Source organism: Chelonia mydas, chromosome 1 (assembly GCF_015237465.2).
Source record: "Chelonia mydas isolate rCheMyd1 chromosome 1, rCheMyd1.pri.v2, whole genome shotgun sequence".
In the NCBI taxonomy this organism is placed as follows: Eukaryota; Metazoa; Chordata; order Testudines; family Cheloniidae; genus Chelonia; species Chelonia mydas.
The window spans coordinates 282,521,665-282,544,108 of NC_057849.1; the positions used below are offsets into that span (position 1 = coordinate 282,521,665).

At 40.7% G+C, this 22,444-nt stretch overlaps 1 protein-coding gene across 4 annotated transcripts in view; it reads left to right on the forward strand.

The window, feature by feature from the left end:
* The window catches only part of PTPRR (protein tyrosine phosphatase receptor type R), a 192,063-nt gene that overhangs the window by 148,913 nt on the left and 20,706 nt on the right, over positions 1–22,444 (forward strand). For all 4 annotated transcript variants that reach the window (XM_037886529.2, XM_037886537.2, XM_043547849.1 and 1 more), the window contains 2 exons: positions 9,536–9,722; positions 14,478–14,562. In XM_037886529.2, the coding sequence (XP_037742457.1) occupies positions 9,536–9,722; positions 14,478–14,562 (272 nt within the window). The remainder of the gene's footprint in view (positions 1–9,535; positions 9,723–14,477; positions 14,563–22,444) is intronic.

Genomic DNA, 22,444 nt, shown 5'->3' on the forward strand with positions numbered 1-22,444 from the left:
CTGCCCAGCACTGGGCTGTCCCCAGCATCAGGCTGAGCTGCCAGCCTGGGCCACTGGGCCAACCCTGCCCTGGGCCAGCCTGAGCCCCACCCGGGGCTGCCACCGGCAAGTGCTGGAGCTGAGCCCCTGCTGGCTTCAGGGTAGAGGGGGAGGGAAAGCGGGGCCTCCTGGCAGAACATGGGCGGGGCGGTGACCCGGGTCCAGGGAGGCTTAGCCTACCCTGGCCTTTGATACCCGCCGCCCGTGAGCAAAACTTACATATGACCTTAAAGATTGGGATACAGACATTACAAATAAGATTAATGCATCCAACAATTTAGAAGCATTTGACAGAGTCTAAACACTAAAGATATCCTTACAAGTCTAACACTTATCTTGAACAATACTAGCATACAAGTTAGCTGGTCTGGTTTCCAGCTATGAATTTGTCAGTGCTCAGCTGACGCCTACAGCCTTGCCAAGAGCTGGCCCCTGGTCTACCAGCATCATACAAGTAATACTAATAGTGTGAATTAACAGAAATAAAAATTCAATGTAGGAAGGCTAATGCAAGTTTTTTTTCCTCCTGTCTCTGCAGTAAGATCTACAGACAATAGCACTGTTGAGTTTCCACTGCTATGTATGTGTTCTTAGAACTCAAACCAAGCTCCCACCTCTGCAGACATCAGTGCTCTTCCCGCTAATTAATGTCTTCCTTCCACCTGCACAGTTCAACAGCTACCCCTCAGCAACAGAGAAACTCAGCAAAGGGATGGGGCACTGAGATCACAAAGGAAGCAACTCCCTTGTCTGAAATTCCAGGGTCACAGGGCAATGACTTTTGGAGGGCAGCATCTAGCCGCAGTTGATTCCCAAACCATTAAAGAGAATGAAAAGCGGAGGACTGGGACTCTGGGCGTTGCATTTTTAAAGAGTGCTGAATAAACATTGGAGCGTGTATTTAAAGAAATTACCAAGTTTAAATAAACAATCAGGAGAACTTGTTGGGTAACTGGATTTTCATAATCACAAACGGTGGATTAATTTTAGGGTACAGGTAGACCTGGAAATGACCTAGCTAATGATTTATAGCATTTGCTAACCTGAGAGGCCATTGAGATGGACAGGTGGAGCTTCCTTTAGGGGCTTTTCAAGCAAATGTTGCATTAATCATTTTTTCCACCATAGTTACCGCTAAAATTTGTTTTATAAATGTAACTTTTAAAAGATACTAACATGGATTGACTCAGTGGCTCTACAGTCATTACACCATCTAAAGATATGGCCCTGGGTATATCTTATACCCCCATAGCTGGCACCAGACAGTACCTATACGTGGGTAACTTCCTGGTTTAACTTACTTCACATACTCAATACCAACCAAAGAGTTAGACCCAAGCTTACTTGCAGTGAACGTGCTAATGTACCAAATGTTTAAAATTCCACCAATTTCTCACGTAATGATAATTCACATCAAGAGAAAATCTCAGGGGAATTGCAAGAGGCGTGATTTTGGCCACATAGGACCAAATCCTGCTCACCATTCTCAAGCAAAGGACTCATTTACCTCCAAATTTGGCTCAGAATATATACTGGATAAATGGAATGTTAACCTTATTCACTAGGACTGAAAGGTTCATAGTTATTCAGAAGTGGTAGAAATCAGATTCACAAAACTGTTTCATTCTAGCCGGGATTAATGTGTATTTATACACATTATAGGCTGCGTGACTCCTGAAATGGTGGGAGTGTGGTATCCCAAGAGCCGGGACTCCAGGAGGAATTGTGTCTCAGAGAGCCCCTATGCCTCCCAGTATTCTCTGACATGCAACGGGAGTTTAGCCAGTCAAAGACAGGTCACTGGACTAAGCCACTGTTCTTACCTATTATGGCAATTCCTATGGTCTTGATCCAAAATCTGTTGAAGTCAATGGAAAGACTCCCAGCAGTTTCAATGCACTTTGGATCAGGCTCTATACAGTCATTCTTCTGCTAGCCTTTCTACTTAGTGTCCTTGCACTGCCTCGCTCATGCAATTCCTGCATTCAGGTGAGCTTGGTGACCGGTCTTCCGCTCTGCCCCATGTGAGGGTCCAAGATGAGGAACCCTCCTTGATCCCTACACATTTGCAGACCCACTCAGAGAAAGAGCACAGTCTAGCACTCTAACCTGATGTATAGGTCAGTAAGTAAGCCCATGTGTTGGATATTTGTGTTGACAAGTTAATCAGTGTCTCTAAGATTAGTATAATGTTTACCTCATTTATTAAGTCTCCTACCTCATTTCTTCAAAGTGTAGTTTCAGATTACTGTTTTAATGGAATTATGGTCCCCTAAGGCGATCATCTGCCTTATTGTGCGTTGATCATCTTCTACTGTGCTCTTTTAAAAATGCTTTCTTGGCTAAATTAGCAACTGGCCACTTCTGTCTTTGCTCTACTACAGAACTTTAAGTGACTTAAGTTTGGATTTAAGAAAATAATTCTACACTTCATAGTAAGTAATTTGGTTCTCAACACCCATTTTTTTGAAAGAGCCCATGAAATGGAAAAAGCTATAAATTCAAAGTTATAATTAGATTAGGTATATTTCTTTTTGTTAGAAAGGAAGTAGCCCTTTCGCCAAGACTGCCAAATATAACAATGTAAAAGCCAAGGAAAATATTAACATTTTAGCTGCACTTTGTTACAAAACAATATGAATATTTTCTTTCTTTCTTTTTTACCAGCAGAAATCAGTAGGGCCTTTCAAAGAGTTACGATTGGACCCTATTTGGTACATATTTTCACAGCCTAGAACAGTGCAGATAAGGTTAACCAGGCTTATTGCACACCTCTTCTTGTACTATTGATTTCCAGATTGATTTAAGAAGTTGTTTTTGGTCTATAAAGGCCGAAATAGCCTGGAACCAACCCATCTATAAGAGACTCTCTCTCCCCATGATATCCAACACTGTTGCAGTTAGGATAGGTGCCTTGCTGATTCCCCTTTATTATAAGCGGGGAAGAGCCTGCTAGGGTGTTATGAAGTCACTTCCTCCACAGATCTATGGCAGCCTGGGTTTGTCAACTTACAGGGCATGCTGCATGGCCAACCTTTTCTCCCTGGCCGGTGAGGAAATGGGAGTTGGGTAGGCCTCGGTATGGAACACGGAAGTACGTGTGGGGTCAGTTAATTTCAGTCTTTTCTGATGTTGCTGTGTCTTTGAGTTGATCTGGGGATACTGACAGATCTGTTTAGTATATCTTTTTAATATTATCAGTGGCACCCATTGCGTTGGATGGGTGCTCTTTTATTACACTCTATATTAATTTAAATAAATAGAATAGCTTGACTGAGTGGAGTCAAAGTCACTACACATTCACAGACTAGTTATTCAGCCTTCTCCATACCCTCTACTTGCAAGAAGAAAGTGGTGCTGAAAGGCATTTCCCCTCCCTCACCCTTCCACCTCATTTTTTATACAGCCGTCGCTGTGCCTCTGAGCTGGAGGATTAACATTAAAATGCTTATTCACAGGCCCTGGCAAAAAAGCGTCCCTGGTACAAAATGAATAAAGGATGTTTCACACTTAGCCTCTCAGCAAACTGCACCTCCCAGGGCTTGTGGGGAATGAACACTGACAGCATTGTATCTGATTGTAGCTGCACAATTTCCTGTTTAGAACCACCCATCACATGTTATATTGGAGCACTGCAAATTATAGTCCTGTGCAAATGGCTGAATGCATGTGATCTCATTTACTGATGGCCCAGACTGTGGCGGTTTTGGGAATAGTCACAGGTGGGAGATTAGTGTCAGATGATCTATGCCAGAAGTTCTCAACCTTTCCAGACCTCTGTATCCCTTTCAGGAGTCTGAAGTCCGAGCCCTGCCTCCCAGGGCTCGAACTCAAGCCCCACCACCCAGGACTGAAGCATGTAAGTTAGCTTCATGGGGCCACATGTGGTGTGGGCCCCGGCCAGCTGACCTGCTTGCCACTCCCTAACGCCAGCCCTGCACTTGTGACTCCCCCAAGCCTGTCCCAGGGGAGTCGCAACCCCCAGGTTGAGAAACACTGATCTAGATGACATACCCCCCCAAGCGCTCTGCATACCCTCAGGGTTATGAGTACCTGTGGTTGAGAACCATTGATCTATGCCTAGCAGTGCGCTATTTTCTATGCAACGTCTCTGTAGATTGTCAACTGTGTGCTCAGTTATATAGTTTTAATTAGATCAAATGTTGCTGTGGTTGTAGCTAGTAATTTATCTATATTCAATCTATTCCCTGTTTCTGTTCTGAAGAGCGGGGGTGGCCACTGCCTCGGAAATGGTTGATTTTTGTGTCTCACTACTGAATGACAGCTGCTGAGTGAAGTGCCTACCTGTCATTGCACTTCTATGCCACATTTCTATTGCTCTATATCTGAGCTATAACTTTTTGTTGATGGGGACTCTAGTTTATCTAGGGAGCATTGGGCAAGCTGCAAGAAACTGCTACATATACCTGTAACTGCCCACATGCAGGAGTTGTTTGCCACTCCTATCTGCTACAAGCTTCTCCCATGGACTTTCTAGTCCACAGCTGCCTACTTTCCAACAATATTAGGTTCTGCAAAAGTTTGGCAATGGATTTCTTGGCAATGGCTGGTACAAGCACATGTTGTGTGCCATCCATTCAACTTCACTGTCATATCAAGCTCCATCCTTTTCTTCTGAGTCCTGGAAATGTCAGATAGACTCTTATCTTCCTCCCACTCCTGAGGGCCTTATCATCCTCCCAAGTGAAGCAGCCTAGCCCAGTACTTCTCAACCAGGGGTCTGGGGCCCCCTACGGGGCCTCAAGCAGGTTTCAGGGGGGCCTCCAAGCAGGGCCAGCATTAGATTTGCTGGGGCCCAGGGCATAAAGCCAAAGCCCCATCCCATGGTACTGAAGCCCAGGTCCCTGAGCCCCGCCACCCGGGGCTGAAGCTGAAGCCTGAGCAATGTAGTTAATGGGGGACCCTGTGGCATGGAGCCTGTTTGGTACCCCCTAATGCTGGCCTTGGCTTTTATATGCAGAAAACCAGTTATTGTGGCACAGGTGGGCAGTGGAGTTTTTATATAGGGTGACCAGATAGCAAGTGTGAAAAACCCGGACAGGAGGTGGGGGGTAATAGGTGCCTATATAAGAGTCCCAAATATCGGGACTGTTCCTATAAAATCAGGACATCTGGTCATCTTATTTTTATAGCATGTTGGAGGGGCCTCAGAAAGAAAAAGGTTGAGAACCCCTGGCCTAGCCCATCCCAAAAGGCAGCCAGATGGCTACAATCAGCTGAGCTCTGTTTTGCCTCTGTCACCTGCTACTGTCTCTGACTCACTGCACCATCTGTGGGGCCTGGATACCAAATTCTTGCTATAAGCCACCCATCCGTGTAAATGAAATACACTTGTGTACAGGAAGTCTTCTCTTGAGCATCATTGAGTCCAGCAAAGGTTTTCTTTCTTTGATAAATGAGAAACTTTTTTAAATGACAGCTGGGTCATTTCTATTCACGTAAAACAACAGGGGATAAATAGTATACTAAAATAAATAAATAAATGATTAGCATTATTGAAAGGATCCATTGTCAAGTACATAAGAGAGGGGGAGATAGTGCATCAAAGCAGAGTTTTGCCTGAGTGGACAAAATGCACTGAGTGGAGTGTTTAGTGGATATGGAAAGACTGGTTAGCTCAAAAAAAAAAAAAAAGTGATCACCACTGATAGACCTTATTCCAGGGAGATGAGTCCAGGAAACAGGACAGCAACATCTTTTACCAAGAAAAGTACTGCCATCTGGGAGAATTAGGGTTAACCTAACAATAATAGATAGATGGTAAAAAAAAAAGATAAGCATTAATAAAAGCAACTACAAATCTTCAAGTTAAAGAGGAATCCACTGCCCCAAAATTTGTAGCAACTGCCATCACTCATACTGCTTACTTATGTATTTGTACAGTAGTATGTGGCTTATGGAAATAAATCTGTAGTAATACATTGCTTATTAAGAGGCCTTATTGATACAGTCCCACACTGTGAGCAATGTGGGGTCACCATCCCAGTGGAAGTTCCAGCAGGCAAAGGAAACATGCCTATTAAGAACTGATAAGAAATGTATAAAATTATTTATAATCCTAGAGGGAAAGGGGAGTGGGTGGAGCTATTGATCAATGGAGAGAGGGGTGAGGCCAGTGTGGAAAGAACTGCCACTAGAGATTATAGAAAGGGAAGTGAGTGGAGTTGTTCACTGTTATGACAGAGTGGCTTTACAAGAGCTTCCTGATATGGGGTGTAATAGTACGCTTATATATAGGGCAATGTGTAGGAACTTATAGAACTCTACGTTCAGGAAGTGTGTGATGAGAGAGGACAATATATGTGGAGGAAGGAATAAACCTGAATATTATATTGTCTCTCTCTATCTTTTTATAACTGAACACTGAACAGTGCTTTATGGAATTTAGACATAAATTCAAGACGTAAAAAGCAGGCAGAGCCCCTGGTAACACTGTTCTCTAGATAGTTGGCAGGCATGCGTTTTCTCTGCATCACAGCCCTCCAAGAACTAACAACAGTGGGGTGTGATTAGGCAGATTCACTCAGGTTGTAACACCCCAAAGAAAACACTGTCACCTGTATAGAGGCTCGCATATACTGGTTCAAATTGGATTCTCCCCAGACCAGCAGACAAAGCGAGGACCTTTGGTTAAATAGCTAGATTTAAAGCTGACTAAGGGCCTTCTTTCTGATCCAGCAAATGGACAAGACCTTCTGTCCATGGGGGGCCCTTCCTGAGAAGGGTTGGAAGGACTTGAACCTGTCTGTATTCTTGTTCTGAGTAAAAGGAGTGATGAACTGGTAACCCCAGGAAAACCCCTGGGAGGGGTTTAAAGGACTGTTCAGCAGCCAGAGCCCTTGTTGGAGTCATGGGGTGACTTCTGGTAAGCTTATTAGCATGTGTGTAGGTTCTTTTGTTGTTTTATGTTTTCTCTATAATACTTTTGCCTTAAGAATAAATGTGCTTGCTTAGAATGAGCTGGTGGTAACTTATAACTCTGGCAATTATACTGTTTACCATCTCTGAGGAGAAAAGAAAAGCAGGTCTGCTTAGGCAGTCTGACTTAGTTGGGGAATTCACAGTGTAGGCAGGAAGCTGTTTAGCCTGGAAATAGCTTGGCTATTTGGGTGTCTCCACCCAAGAAAGGTAATGGCTGAGCAGCCTGGAGCCTAGGGTGCCCTTGCTGGACCACAGAGCAGGAATACAGGGGCAGTTGCCCTGAGGTGTGACACTGCTTTCTTCATATTTTTCAAGATCAAATCTGTCATGGAATTAAGCTTTCCTTTGAAGCAGAAAACAGAACATTGATAAGTTTGATGTCCTTCAAGTGAGACATTTTTGGTTTCTGTGCACAATCCTCTCTAAGTCTGCTGATCATTTCTTTGCCTCTGTTTTACCTCATTTATTTGGAACTGTATTCCTATTATCTGCACATCTACTACACTTACATTGTCTTTTTGTCTGCTGCTAATATTATAATCTCCCACTTCCTCTGTGCTATATATTAAAGACATCTTTCACATCGGAGGAGATTGTTAAAGTTACAGGCAGTCTACTCTTTATTTGATTTCCATGAGCTGTAAATGGGGTTACTTTTACATCATTTAGGTAACCATTACTTTTTTCCTTATCCAGAACATCCACTTTTACTGATATCACTGACTGGTTGTTTTTAGCATTTCAGATTCATGAGGATTTAATGGATCATATGGAATAGTTTGTATTCTAGAATATAATTTAGAATAATTTAGGTGGTTTCACACACGCACTTTTTTTTCAGAGGTCCCTGCTTTTTTAGAGCTTGCTGTCAAACTTACTTAATGTCATACTGATTTGTTAAAAACACTAAAGGTTACATGACAGCATTCAAAGAATCCCTAAATACTTTATTTGGTGAAAAAGTGTTGAGAGGATGGATTCAGAGGATTTCATCTGTAGGTCATCAGCTCAAATGTAGCTAGTTAACCTTTGACGTCGAGGCCAGTCCAGTGAGTTGATGGTTTCAGACCAGTTCTAAGTGGGCAAGTTTCTACATTACAGCAAAACATCATCACAACTGGTACTAACTGGCATCCTTGTTGGTAAGTTTAGAAGAGAAGCCATCAATTGAATGGGAATTGAGATTAAACATCCCCTTCATATCAGAGTTGAGACACATTGTCAATAGGCAAAGTGAGGTTTTGTAGTTTTCACCACCACTGCCCACACTGTACCTGATTTATTTTATTCTTTAGAGGTATCATTTCACACATTTCACAAGCACTAAATTCACATTTTTGATATATTGAATAAGTGGCCAGATGGGGAATTTTCTTGTTGCTTTTTGCTTTGAATGATGTCTCTACGTTGTGAGGAGTTTCTGAGTAATCTACATTATTAACATTGCATTCTAATTTGAGACCTTTTATAGATAATATTTTTGTTAAACAGAGTATTCTGTTTAACCCCACTTTTTATTATAGGCCTGATCAAAAGCCCATTGAACACACTGGAAAGATTTCCTTTGACTTCAATAGACTTGGAACAGGCCTTTCATGCACAGTTTATCTTTACTGCATAAAATCTTGCACGTTCCACTGACTATGCAAGTCAAGTCAGCATATTACAATATTAATATGTCAAAAGAGAATATGCCAGAGGAATTTTACATTTATATCAATAGCAGATAAGTCCCCAATATTCAATTTCTTACACAGTAATCTTCTCGTCTACAGCTATAGACTGTAACATTGAATACAGTTAGTTTCTTCAGAATAGGTTAAAAATTATCTGTTTTTGCTAAATTGTCACATGGTTTTTCCTTATTTTCACAAATTGTGATTAGAGTTGGGCCTAAGCCACAAAGTTCAGAACTTCGGAATTCAGAAAGTTCTCAAATTTCATATGTCTTCAAACCCAAGGTTTTGTTTTGGGCCTAGCATAGGAGACGTAGCATAGAAGGCATATTATTTTTCAAAATCTGTGAACTTTAGTAAATAAGATTTAGCTTCTGGCTCTCCCCCACCTCTTATAAGGAATATTCTAACATTTCTCTTTCCCCTCAAACCTACTTCTCTACCTCAGTGCCTAAATGATTCATTTACTATTAAGAGTCTGGCTTTTGCAGTTTGATATGCCCACCATGTAGAAATGTTTATTTAATGCTGTTCTCTTTTTATATCCTTCCAGTCAAATGTACCACAAACAGAGGCCCTGATCCTGTAAATATTTACGTGTATGATTTACAGGTAGTGAGTAGTTCCATTCAGTGGGATCACTCACATGTATGAGTGATTGAAAGATCAGGGCCAGAATTATCTGCCATGCTATGGCTTCTTGGCCCACCCAAAACTCCCACTGAAGCCAGTTTTGAATTCTGTGCATACCTAAAACTCCCAATGGCTACAATGGAAGTTTAAAGTGCATAAGTAATTCAGGAGCATAGCATTATTATACAATTTTATAACTATTAGATAGGGAGCTAATATAAATGTATTGTTATTTTTCACTATAGGCGAGGATCCAATGTCTCCCTGACTTTGGACATGAGCAGTTTGGGAAATGTCGAACCTTTTGTCGCTGTGCCTACCCCACGAGAAAAAGTAGCAATGGAATATCTACAGTCAGCTAGTCGGGTCCTGACAAGACAGCAGCTGCGAGATACAGTCGCATGCTCTCATTTGCTTCAAACAGAGTTCATGGTGAGCCCATTTTTCATTGGGAAAAAAGCAAAAGAAAACAAACCTTTCAAGGCAATTTTAATAGTGCTAGTCTAATAAATGCAAGAAATGTGTACACTATCAGGGCAAATGGGAATGAGAAGATGTATACCACTCTCTTGAGTATGTTTGAGGTATAACAAACGAATATGAACAATATCATTTTTATTAAACATGCTAGGGCATGTGGTTTGTTGGGCTTTTCTCTCTTTTGAATTCTGCATACATAAGTCAATAAAACAGATGATGTTATCTTGGACGCAAAATAGTTTTCATTATAAATTATCTCAGATCAGTAAAATCTTTATATTTCATCTTTAAAGAGACACTGTTTATGAGGCAAGTCAGTGTGCCAAATTGTTTAAATTGAAAGAATTTTAAATATCTGCCATGATTGGTAGGGGAACCCAGGCCCACCGTCTACTCTGGGTTCCAGTCAAGGGCCCTGAAGTGAACAGTCAAGGTCTGCATTTACACGAACCTTAATGTTTTCACCCCAGACTCCTTCCTACCATGTTTCTTCTCCCATCCCTCAAAGAGAGGGACTGCAGTCTTTCTCCCTGCACTGTTGCCAGCCTCCTGGCTTTATAGAAGCCCTGCCTGTTCCCTCACAGGTGAGCTTCCTCCTAATTAACTCACATCACACAGCCTAAATCTCCCTGTTTGTAGCTTACTTGGCTGGTTGAGCCTACCTGGCTTAATTCAGCTATTGCAGAGCTGATGTGGGGAGTACACCCCATCACACACGGCCAAGGACAATCCCGTGCCAAATGGAGAGAGTTTTGTTGTAGCAAAGAAGCCTCAAATATGGGCAGAGACTCAGCCCAGGAAAACACTGTATAAGTCCGGTCCTACGTTTGAGCTGCCTTTACCTACGTGGGTGGAAGAATTCCTGTTCTGCACCTGCTTTCACTGCTGTTGTGCCAGGGGGAGGAAATGAATGAATGCAGAGTGAATAAATTGTATGTGTGAGGTATGCTTGTGGTAGGGGATGGTGTGGGTGCAGAGTATGGATGCATGTGGATGAGGTCAGGGTAGATGCATGTGACTGAACATGTGGATGAGCACAGGTGGAGTGCAGGTGACATTGTATGAAGTGTGCAGACTTAATGAATCTGAATATGGGTAAGAGAAGAGTGAATGTGAATGAGTGAAATGGGCCAGAGTGAATTCAATAAAAAACAAGAGCTGCTGAAGAATTTTTCATTCATTTATTTTCTGGTAGCAAATGCAACAAACACAACAGTATGCAAATGTATGCAAATGTGTGCAAATTAATGCTCATTTGAAATCTGTTGCATTTTGGGTTGCACAGGTTAGCAGGTATGTTATCGTAATATAATCTCTTACTTACACTCTTAGTCCTTTGTCTTGTCTTGCCTTTTATAGATAAGCATAAAGATTAAGTGCCATGTCTATGTTTGTAGAGCACCATATAAATTTAGAGAGCTGTTTATGGTCTTGGCCCTCCATACAAACACTTACCCCTGGGAGTAGTCCCACTGAGTAAACCCCACAACCAGTAGTAAGTGCTTATAGGTCTCAAGTGATTAACTGGACCAGAAAAGCAAAGCTCTGTGTTCAACTTGATGGCATTTCTGTGTCTGTCTATAATGTGATAACTTCTGAATGCTGCATCTGACCAATTCCAAAATTTCAGAGGATGTTCTAGGCCTCAGTGGGCAGAATCCTGTTGGTTTTGTTGAAAACTGGAAAACCTTGATTTGATTTCCACTACTCAGGTCCATAGAGTCTATTTGGGGCTGTAGGCTGAGGAATCTATCTGGCGGCCTCTCCTGCCTACACATATCACAGGCAGCATCTAAATACACTGCTCTCTCTTGTTGACTGTACAATTTTACCTGCTTAAGCAATAAAGTGTTTTTTCAGTTTCAAAGTGCCAGAGATGTTTGTACCAACAGTGCAGAACTGCACCAGGGAAGCTATAGCTGACATAAAAGAAAACAGTCCCTGCCCCAAGGAGCTCACAATCCAGTCCAGACCCCGTTGGAACAGTTCAGTTCCAGAGTACGCCAGGGGCTGTATGCAGGGATCTCACAAGGTCACAGTAAGGAGGAGTGAGCTCTGGGGAGAGATGTGAAGAAGGAGCAGGAGGTCATGTGACATATGGGGCATGGGAGAGACTGTTCCATGCAGAAGGAGAAGGGGCATGGAGGGCAGCGTAAAGGGTTGGTGAGGAGGACGCTGGGGCTGAGCATGGGGGAGCAAAAGGAGAAGGAGGCGGGACTGAAGTTGGGTAGGACTTGCAAGTGAAGAGAAGTCTGCCTTGATGCAGGAGGCACAGGGAGGATGGTGCAGGGACATGAAGTGAGTGACATGAGCAGAGCAGCAGGGGAGGGATGTGATTTTAGCAGTTGCACTTTGTCTGGGCTGAGGGGGAACAAGGGGAGAGGCAGCAATATCAGTGAGGAGGCGGCTGCAGGAGCCAAGGAGAGAGATGACCAGGGCAGGGAGCAAGGTGTAGTGGTGGAGGTGGGGAAGAGGCAAGGATGGAGATCAGAAAGGATTCAGTGGCAGTTTGTGTGTGGGGGAGTAAACGTTAACATGAAGGTTGCGAGCGTGGCTGGTGGGGAGGTCAGGAACAGAGTGAGGAGCAGGAGGGAATCACAGCAGCAAGAACTGACTGAAATGAATCTTATTTTCCTTTGCTCCTGTTGGCCCAGCGGGGAGGGAGAGTGAATTCCCTCAGGCGTGGGAAGCACTTTGAGAGCCTCAGATAAGCAGTGCTCTAGGAGGGGCAGGGCACTTCGGTTCAGGGACAGAGACTGGGTTTCTACCCCTCCCACTACCCTTCTTGCAAGAGACAATTCTGCCACCTTCTTAGCACTCACATAAGCTTTGGCCTGAAGGGTTGTGGCGTGGGGCACAGAGTCCAGAATTTCAGAGGCTGTTCTGGGCATCAATGGGCTGAGCCCTACTGATGGTTGTGAAAATCAGAAAAGCCTGATTTGCAGCACTGGAAGCATGAGGTAAATCAGTCCTACGGCGTGTTCGTTTGGCACAGCAGGCTGAGGAATCTCTCTGCTGCCCTCTGCTGCTGCCTATACAACTCACAGGCAGCAGATTAATATTCTGCTCTCTTTCTTTGGTTGTACAGCTCGGCCTAGATAAGCAAGGAAGTGTGAGACCCTCTAATAATGCTAATGGTTTCACATTGAAATCATTTGAATTTTCTAAAGGAGGCTGCATGGTTCACTTGTTAGGGCACCAGATTTGGAGGCAGGAGATTTGGGTTCAGTTATTGACAGTCCCGTAATTCACTGCGTGTCACTGGGTAAGTCACTTAAATCTATGCCTTAGCTGCCCTGTCTGTAAAATGGGGATAAGGTGCTTAACCCACCCTTGTAAAGGGATTTGCAATCTACACATCAAAAGTTTTATGTGAATGTTAAGCATTACTAAAGGAGTACTTGTGGCACCTTAGAGACTAACCAATTTATTTGAGCATAAGCTTTCGTGAGCTACAGCTCACTTCATCGGGTGCATACTGTGGAAAGTGTAGAAGATCTTTTTATATACACACAAAGCATGAAAAAATACCTCCTCCCACCCCACTCTCCTGCTGGTAATAGCTTATCTAAAGTGATCACTCTCCTTACAATGTGTATGATAATCATATCTATTCAGGGGACATCATCACAGGGCCTAATAACATCAGCTACACTATCAGAGGCTCGTTCACCTGCACATCCACCAATGTGATATATGCCATCATGTGCCAGCAATGCCCCTCTGCCATGTACATTGGTCAAACTGGACAGTCTCTACGTAAAAGAATAAATGGACACAAATCAGATGTCAAGAATTATAACATTCAAAAACCAGTCGGAGAACACTTCAATCTCTCTGGTCACGCGATTACAGACATGAAAGTTGCTATATTACAACAAAAAAACTTCAAATCCAGACTCCAGCGAGAAACTGTTGAATTGGAATTCATTTGCAAATTGGATACAGTTAACTTAGGCTTGAATAGAGACTGGGAGTGGCTAAGTCATTATGCAAGGTAACCTATTTCCCCTTGTTTTTTCCTACTCCCCTCCCTCAGACATTCTTGTTAAACCCTGGATTTGTGCTGGAAATGGCCCACCTTGATTATCATACACATTGTAAGGAGAGTGGTCACTTTAGATAAGCTATTACCAGCAGGAGAGTGGGGTGGGAGGAGGTATTTTTTCATGCTTTGTGTGTATATAAAAAGATCTTCTACACTTTCCACAGTATGCATCCGATGAAGTGAGCTGTAGCTCACGAAAGCTTATGCTCAAATAAATTGGTTAGTCTCTAAGGTGCCACAAGTACTCCTTTTCTTTTTGCGCATACAGACTAACACAGCTGTTACTCTGAAACTTAAGCATTACTGTGTAGGAATCTGTGTAGTTATTAGCTACAGTTTGTAAATCCTTGCTTTTTTCCACCCTAGCAAATTTTCAACCCCCTTCTTCTTAAACTGTTGTGTACTTTAACCTATTTTATAACCTCATAAAAACCTTTGCTTTTAATAATTCATCAGAACTGTTCCTCGGAAGTCAACACTTCAATGTGCAGCTCTTGTGTTTATTAAAGGAAGGGTGTTGACAGGCTGGAGATGGGAACCAGTTTTTTTGTTAATACTTTGATGTCAACAGATAGTTGTGAAGCATCAGATGGCCTTCCAGTATAATTTCCTGCATGACTTCTTTAGAAACACCAATCTGATCTAATTTATTTCTATAGGAAATACCAATGAATTTTGTGGATCCCAAAGAAATTGCCATCCCAAGTCATGGAACTAAAAACCGTTATAAAACAATTTTGCCAAGTAAGTGTATTTAAACAATGCTTTTTAGTGTGAAATTTAGTCCCATTTTATTAATATAACTCTGCTTATAGATTTGTAGGAAGCCTGCTGGTCTTTTTTTTTTTTTATGGTGGACATTTTGTACATATTTGAATTAGGGCTGTTGATTCATCACAGTTAACTCATGTAATTAACTCAAAAATATTAATCACGATTTTTAAAAAAATCACAGCTTTAATTGCATTGTTAAACAATAGAATACCAACTGAAATGTATTAAACATTTTTGGATGTTTTTCTACATTTTCAAATATATTGATTTTAATTACAACATAGAATACAAAGTGTACGGTGCTCACTTTATATTATTATTTTTATTACAAATGTTTGCAGTATGAAAATGGTAAAAGAAATAGTATATTTCAATTCACCTCATGCAAATACTGTAGTGCATTCTCTTTATCGTGAAAGTGCATCTTACAAATGTAGATTTTTTTTGTTACTTAACTGCACTCAAAAACAAAACAATGTAAAACTTTAGAGCCTAGAAATCCACTCAGTCCTACTTCTTGTTCAGCCAATCACTAAGACAAACAAGTTTGTTTACATTTATGGGAGATAATGCTGCCCGCTTCTTATTTACAATGTCACCTAAAAGTGAAAACAGATCTTCCAATGGCACTTTTGTAGCTGGCATTGCAAAGTATTTACGTGCCAGATATGCTAAACATTCATATGCCCCTTCATGCTTTGGCCACCATTCCAGAGGACATGCTTCCATGCTGATGATGCTCATTAAAAAAATAATGTGTGAATTAAATTTGTGACTGAACTCCTTGGGGGAGAATTGTATGTCTCCTGCTCTGTTTTACCTGCTGCCATATATTTCATGTTATAGCAGTCTTGGATGATGACCCAACACACGTTGTTCATTTTAAGAACACTTTCACTGCAGATTTGACAAAATGCAAAGAAGATACCAATGTGAAATTTCTAAATATAGATACAGCACTCGACCCAAGGTTTAAGAATCTGAAGTGCCTTCCAAAATCTGAGAGGGACAAGGTGTGAAGCATGCTTTCAGAAATCTTAAAGGTGCAACACTCTGATGTGGAAACTACAGAACCCGAATCACCAAAAAAGAAAATCAGCTGTCTGGTGGTGGCATCTGACTCAGATGATGAAAATGAACATGCATTGGTCTGCACTGCTTTGGATTGTTATCGAGCAGGACCCGTCATCAGCATGGATGCATGGTGGTTGAAGCATAAAGGGACATTTGAATCTTTAGCACATCTGGCATGTAAATATCTTGTGACGCCAGCTACAGTAGTGCCATGCCAACACTTGTTCCCCAGGTGACATTGTAAACAAGAAGCAGGCAGCACTCCTGCAAATGTAAACAAACTTGTTTGTCTGTGCAATTGGCTGAACAAAAAGTAGGACTGAGTGGACTTGTAGGCTATAAAGTTTTACATTGTTTTGTTTTTGAATGCAGTTATTTTTGTACATAATTCTACATTTGTAAGTTCAACTTTCATGATAAAGAGATTGCACTACAGTACTTGCAATGGCGGAATTGAAAATACTATTTCTTTTGTTTTTACAGTGCAAATATTTGTAATGAAAAATAAATATAAAGTGAGCACTGTACACTTTGTATTCAGTGTTGTAATTGAAATCAATATATTTGAAAATGTAGAAAACAGCCAAAAATATTTAAATAAATGGTATTCTATTATTGTGTAACAGCACAATTAATTGCATGATTAATCGTGATTAATCTTTTTAATTGCTTGACAGCCCTAATTTAAATAACTTATCTGTATTCTATCTACAGTGAGGGACCATCAGAACTGTGGCCTTGAGGGGACCTCAGGCACTGTTGCACTTTGGTCCCACCTATTCTCTGCCCATGACACATAATAATCTAGTCTCCTGTGGGCTGTAATACTTTGGTCTCATTTCAGCTGTATGGTAAGTGTGTGAGTGCTGGGTGGTGTTGGTGACTTGTGACATACAGGAGACCAGACTAGATGATCTAATAGTCCCTTCTGGCCTTAAACTCTATGACTTTAGAATGCCCACTGAGTTATGTCTAGTCAAGTTCTGCAACTGCAAGACTGTACCCTGAATGAGTCAGAGAACCTTATTGCAAATCCTTTACTGTCTAACGTTGAGTGATTCAGACTAAGTGAACCAATGTGCCCTCAAATCTTCTCGAGTAGACATTCATTTATAATGGTTCTTTTTCTCTTGCTCCTTTTCTTTCCTACTGGTTTGTAGCATTGTTGGAATTCATCTCTTTTAGCCAGATAATTACCCTTATACTACTATCTCAGAGTTGCTGTTAACAGTATTGTTGTTAATTTCTTGTATTGCTTCTGTGTTTTCATTGGTCTAAGTGATGCATTTCCCATAACAGCAAGAATTACTTCATTGTAAATTGAGTTAGTCAACATTTTCTGATGGAACAGTTTTCCATCAAAAATACAGTTCCGTTGACATAGAATAATTTTGTGGGAACATATCATTTTCACTGAAATTTTTGCTGGAAGAAAGGAAAACTGACTTGTTTTAACTTTCTCATTTCATTTCTGTGATGTTAGAATGTTTTACTTTTATTTTATTGCATTTCATTTTGATTTCTTTATTATACTACATTAATTTTATTATACTTTTTAATTATATGTAACAGTTTGAAATGAAATGTTTCAATGGTTCTGAATCAGAATCCACAAGAATTTCTGTCCCATGGGAAATTTCTAAATTCCAGCTTTTTGTTACTATTCAAAATGAAAACAAAATTCAAAATGTTGACATTTCCCATGAAACTGATATTCTATTTTCCAACCAGCTCTAGCAATAATGTCCTTGCAGTCATGTGTGGTCACACACTTTGCTCAGTGTAGTAATCCTGAGCAAAGTATATTCTATGCATTTCACACATTCTAAATGGTAAGAATGTTCTTTGTGCACCTAACTGAATTATAGTTTGATCACACTGTAAAAGGGATTTGCAGGCAAATTAATGAAAGATGTTGGCCATCAAAAGTATTATTTTGTCAGGGATCTGATATATTATTGGAAACAAAACACTGGTGAAATTCTGAGCCCCCTGAAGTCAATAGCAAAACCCTCATTAACCTCAAAAGAACCAGCATTTCACCCATTATGGTCAGTGGGCCACATACAAAGGTATTGTATGCCAGGATGGAAGTTACACATTGGTAAATGAGTCTAAGTTGGTGTAACTTACATATTGAAAGTTCAGAAGACTACCCCCTGAATTTAGCCCAATATAAACAGGATATACACGAAACTCCCATTGACTTCATTTGGGCCAGAATTTCATCCAGTGCCTCCAATCTGTTGATATGCCAACCCCTTAACAAAATAATACATTTTCTCTTCATATAATTCTGAATGTTAAATCTTCTGCTGCTACCATTGTGTATACACCCACAGAATGTACTCTGTGGATACAGTGCATTAAATTACCCTGTAGTTTGTTTGTATTTGAATTGCATAGCTACAGTGTAGCAGTAGTCAATGATGCTTAAGAATCATAATGCCTTTGTATTTTCACTTTCATTGTAATTGGAAAAGGTATCATTAACTTCTGGGTGCACTTTTAGTTGATATGCACTGCACAGCAGCGAGAGTCTCAGACAGATATTTTGTAATTGCCTTTTACAGAAATCAAGAGAAAATGAGAATAACAGATCAGTCATGTATTAATTCGAAAGAAATGCCTTGTGCTCTTCTACAGAAGATATTTTGGGGATCTAGGCACATTCTGTTAAATACACAAATGCTCCACTCCCAGACCCCAAGGGTTTGGAAATTATTTGAATGGTTTAATAGAACAGCCTTCCCAGTTTCCTGCTCAGATGATATCAACCTACTGCTTAGTACTCTTGTGTCAGCTTTTCCATTCCAAGCGCTGGGTGCGTCTCTTGAACTAGGGCACCTGTAGTGACAAGTGATGTTTGAAATGATTAATTTTCTCCTGAAAATGTCCATGGTCTGGCGCTCCACCCTTTGTGCTGCTGAGAAGTTTCTCATTTTCTAAGAAATAATTCTGTCAAGCTGTTAAGAGACAGACTGCGTTGGGGCAGGTTGGCATGAATAAACACTATTTTGTCCTATTTTTTAATATGAAGTGTAATGAATAACTAATGAAATTTATTTCTTAATAGAAAATTGTCATTGTAGCTGATCCAAAATACTTTTAAGGAATGAATTTTCAATTGCAGAATAAAATTCTCAGTGCTGCTGGACAAACACTAGAATTCAACTGTAAGATGCCTAGAAAATGCTAGGAGTTTTACAATGGTATAGTAAAGTATCCCCAAGTTTAAGACAATAATTTTTTAAAAAATTAAATTTAAATCAAGTGAACAAAGTGCTTCCTTGTGCCAGTTTATAAGCAGATGCCATCAGAGGTGATGTACGGGGAAGGGCATCTGGGGTCATGTGACCCCCAGATTTGCTGCTTGGCTTGTACTGAGCATTCTCACACGGACTGAGCATGCTCAGTAATACTGCTGAAGCCAGCTTCCCTCACTCTGCCCCCTCTCCCACCCACCCACACACACTATCATCAGGCATGGGTCATCTCTGGGTGCCATGAAACAATTCTTTAGGAGATGAAAATCCTCAGTCTCCCTTGAGCTTTTCCTACAATTCTGACATTGATTGTGTTCTATCATTATTTCTCCGATACTGATCCCTTTTAAAATCAATAGGATTGTGAACAGGCTCTAAAAGATTCATAATTTTTAGAGTGGGAGGAAAAAATGTTTCAGCACAGATGCATCAAGGCAGTTTTTTATGTTCACCTGAATCAATAAATTCATCTGGGTACAGTCAGCCATACCCTGATATATAAGCAGTGTTCAGTTTATTGTTACCAAGCCTCCAGGATTGTCCTGGAGTCCCCAGGAATTAAAGATTAATCTTTAATTAAAGATTATGTCATGTGATGAAACCTCCAGGAATACATCCAACCAAAATTGGCAAACCTAACGTTGTATCAAAATAAAACCTAAATGCATTTGAGGTTAGCATTATTTTTGAGCATGTAGGAATGATCACTTTTACATGTGGAATATAATTGAATCATGCATATATTTACATACCTTGAATCGATGAGATATTTTTCCAGTGAGCAATATGTTGGTAGTTTGGAAAGTGATATGCATGGTTTACAGGTGTTTTATACAACTAGAATTTTGAGCCAATTATGAAATTTGCTGTATGAATAAAGATCCATGACTCATACAATATTTTCAAATTCCACCTTATAATATTAGCCAAATAATGTCAGCTACCGCCAAAACTTATCAATTCCATGAGCAAACAGAGGGAAAATAATTAGGGATAGATGACTCTTAAAAGGTTAGATGTCTATCCAAAGTTTTGTGAGACTTCTGAGTCTGCAGAATTAAGCAAATATATGAACAAATTTCTCTTTTTTGGCTCCTAAAGATCAGTACCATGAAACCAGCCTTTTGCACATTTCAGAACATCTGTTGAGTATAGGAGTCAGGACTGGGGACAATATTAATGAATGATTTATTATTAGTAATCATTTGAAGTATATTGTAAATGATCATATAGCCTGACACCCAGAGGGTTTACAGTCTAAAGGCATAAAAAATAGAGGTGGGGGGGAACGAGCATACAAGCCAGGACATATATAGAGTGGTATATGACCTCTGAAGCTTGCATGCTTCATGACAAATATGGGATATTAGTAATGTCTTAAAGATGGGGAAAGTAGAAGTTTCCTGTATGGGGAACATGAAAGAAGGCAATGGTAATTTTACCTCCGTAAAGAGTACAAGATGGGGTCCTTTGTTTAAATGCCACTTCCACCTCCAGGCATTCATAATTATAATACTCAGCACTTTCATAGCATCTTCTGTATCTCAAAGTGTTTTACAAACTTTAATGAATTAAGTATCACAATCACCCCGGAAGATATGTCCGCTGTCCTGACACCAGATCCTGAGTCTTTACCATTCTTGTCCAAAAAATCACTAACATGGGTAATTTAACTACTCCCACTTGTGAATAACAGAGTAATGCCCACTGCTCCTTAAACAATGTCTCCTCATTTCAAAGTTGCATAGATACCATACATCCATTTTCTAAACAGTCAATATCTGGGAGTGATTGCTAGTGTATGCAACATTATGATTTTCAAATAGTGGTCACTCAGTTGATTGGAATCATAAAAGGATCTTAATAAAATATTTAGTGATCCATTAATATCTGGGGAAATTCAGCATGAAAAATATTTAAACAGCCTGGAGTCTTCTTCTAAGAGCATTTTTAGGGTAGAGGTCAGGCTACATCAGGATCATAAGCATTGTGAAAGCTAAAGGAAGTGGGTGTTTTTCCAAGGACATGTAGCCTAAGGCGTTTGTGGAAATGGCTAATAATCACTGTACTGAAAAGGAATAAGAGGTTTCCTGTCCTCATGTGGTTAAGGGAAAGAAAAAAAAATCTCTGTGTGAAGAGGTTTGGGAAGGCAAACAGAGAGATTTTTAACCCAGGCTAACTAGGGTTCATTTTACTCTCTGAGCACACAAAATGAGAAAGCCTTCCTGCTTGTACTGTAGCCTGAACTGAAGGACATGAATGCAGTTTCATATTCTGAGAAGTATATTTTATAAAACATGATCCTAAACCCTGCTGTGGTTCCAAGCAATGGACTCTTGTTAATTTCAGTGGGAGTTAAGCATAAAGAATGTACATAGAATATCAGGGTTGGAGGGAACCTCAGATGGTTATCTAGTCCAACCCCCTGCTCAAAGCAGGACCAATCCCCAATTTTTGCCCCAGATCCCTAAATATCCCCTGCAAAGATTGAACTCACAACCCTGGGTTTAGCAGGCCAATGCACAAACCACTGAACTATCACTCCCCCCATTGTCCCTTTTGTTCTAGACAACAATATAGACTAGAACCCCAGATGCAATGCTGTGAGAATACTAGATGTTACCAACAGATAAAATAACATACATATGCTGATGCCACAATTCAACATGCATACACCTTTTTACACCACGCTTGGACTCCGCCTAGTAATCATCTCTCCAGGGACTATTTCCAACAGAGTAGATATGGTAACTTCAAACAGCTGCTACTTTTATTTTATTTGTCTAAGCAATCTGCCAGAGAAAGGTTTCCTTTTTTTCACCCCAGATGTGAGAGAACACGGTTTCCGTTTTATTTTGTTGAAGGGATGACATTTTTGCAGAAAATGAGTGGAGGAGGGTAAAGTAGTAGCTCCTAGGCAGTTACAGTATGGGCTCCTATGCACCCTCCTCCCTGTGTCTTTTTGTGGAGAGGACTGTTGAGTAGATCTATGTAACTGAGAAACTTCTGGCCCCCATTCAAACCCCCTAGGGTGAACAGATTCCCCAGGAGCACAGCTCCATGATGCACAAGAGATTTAAAATCCCCTACATAGGGGCTTAGCATCCCATCAGCCCTGTGCTCAACAGAATTGCTTCTGTCCCAGTCCAGCTAGGACCCTCAAAGGCCATGGAGGAGGCTGGGAATAGGATTTGCCCCAAAATAATAGGCAATTGAAGGAAAATGTTCTTCTAGTTTGGCTATACATTTCTCCAGATACAAGACACCTATTCAAATGAAATGTTTGTATGTTGAGTTACAGTGAATGTTCCTTCTATACAAAAAGACAATTCACCCTGTGCAGAAGGATCAATACAGTGCCTTTGCCTGATTTAAGGTTCACTTAAGCCCTCAGAACACCGGTGTTAACGGGACTTACATGATGTTTAGGCCTTTTGTAAACCCTCTGTCTAGGAGTGAGTTTCACCAAAAATGCAAAATGCAGCACCAAGATAATGATAGATTATTTTGCT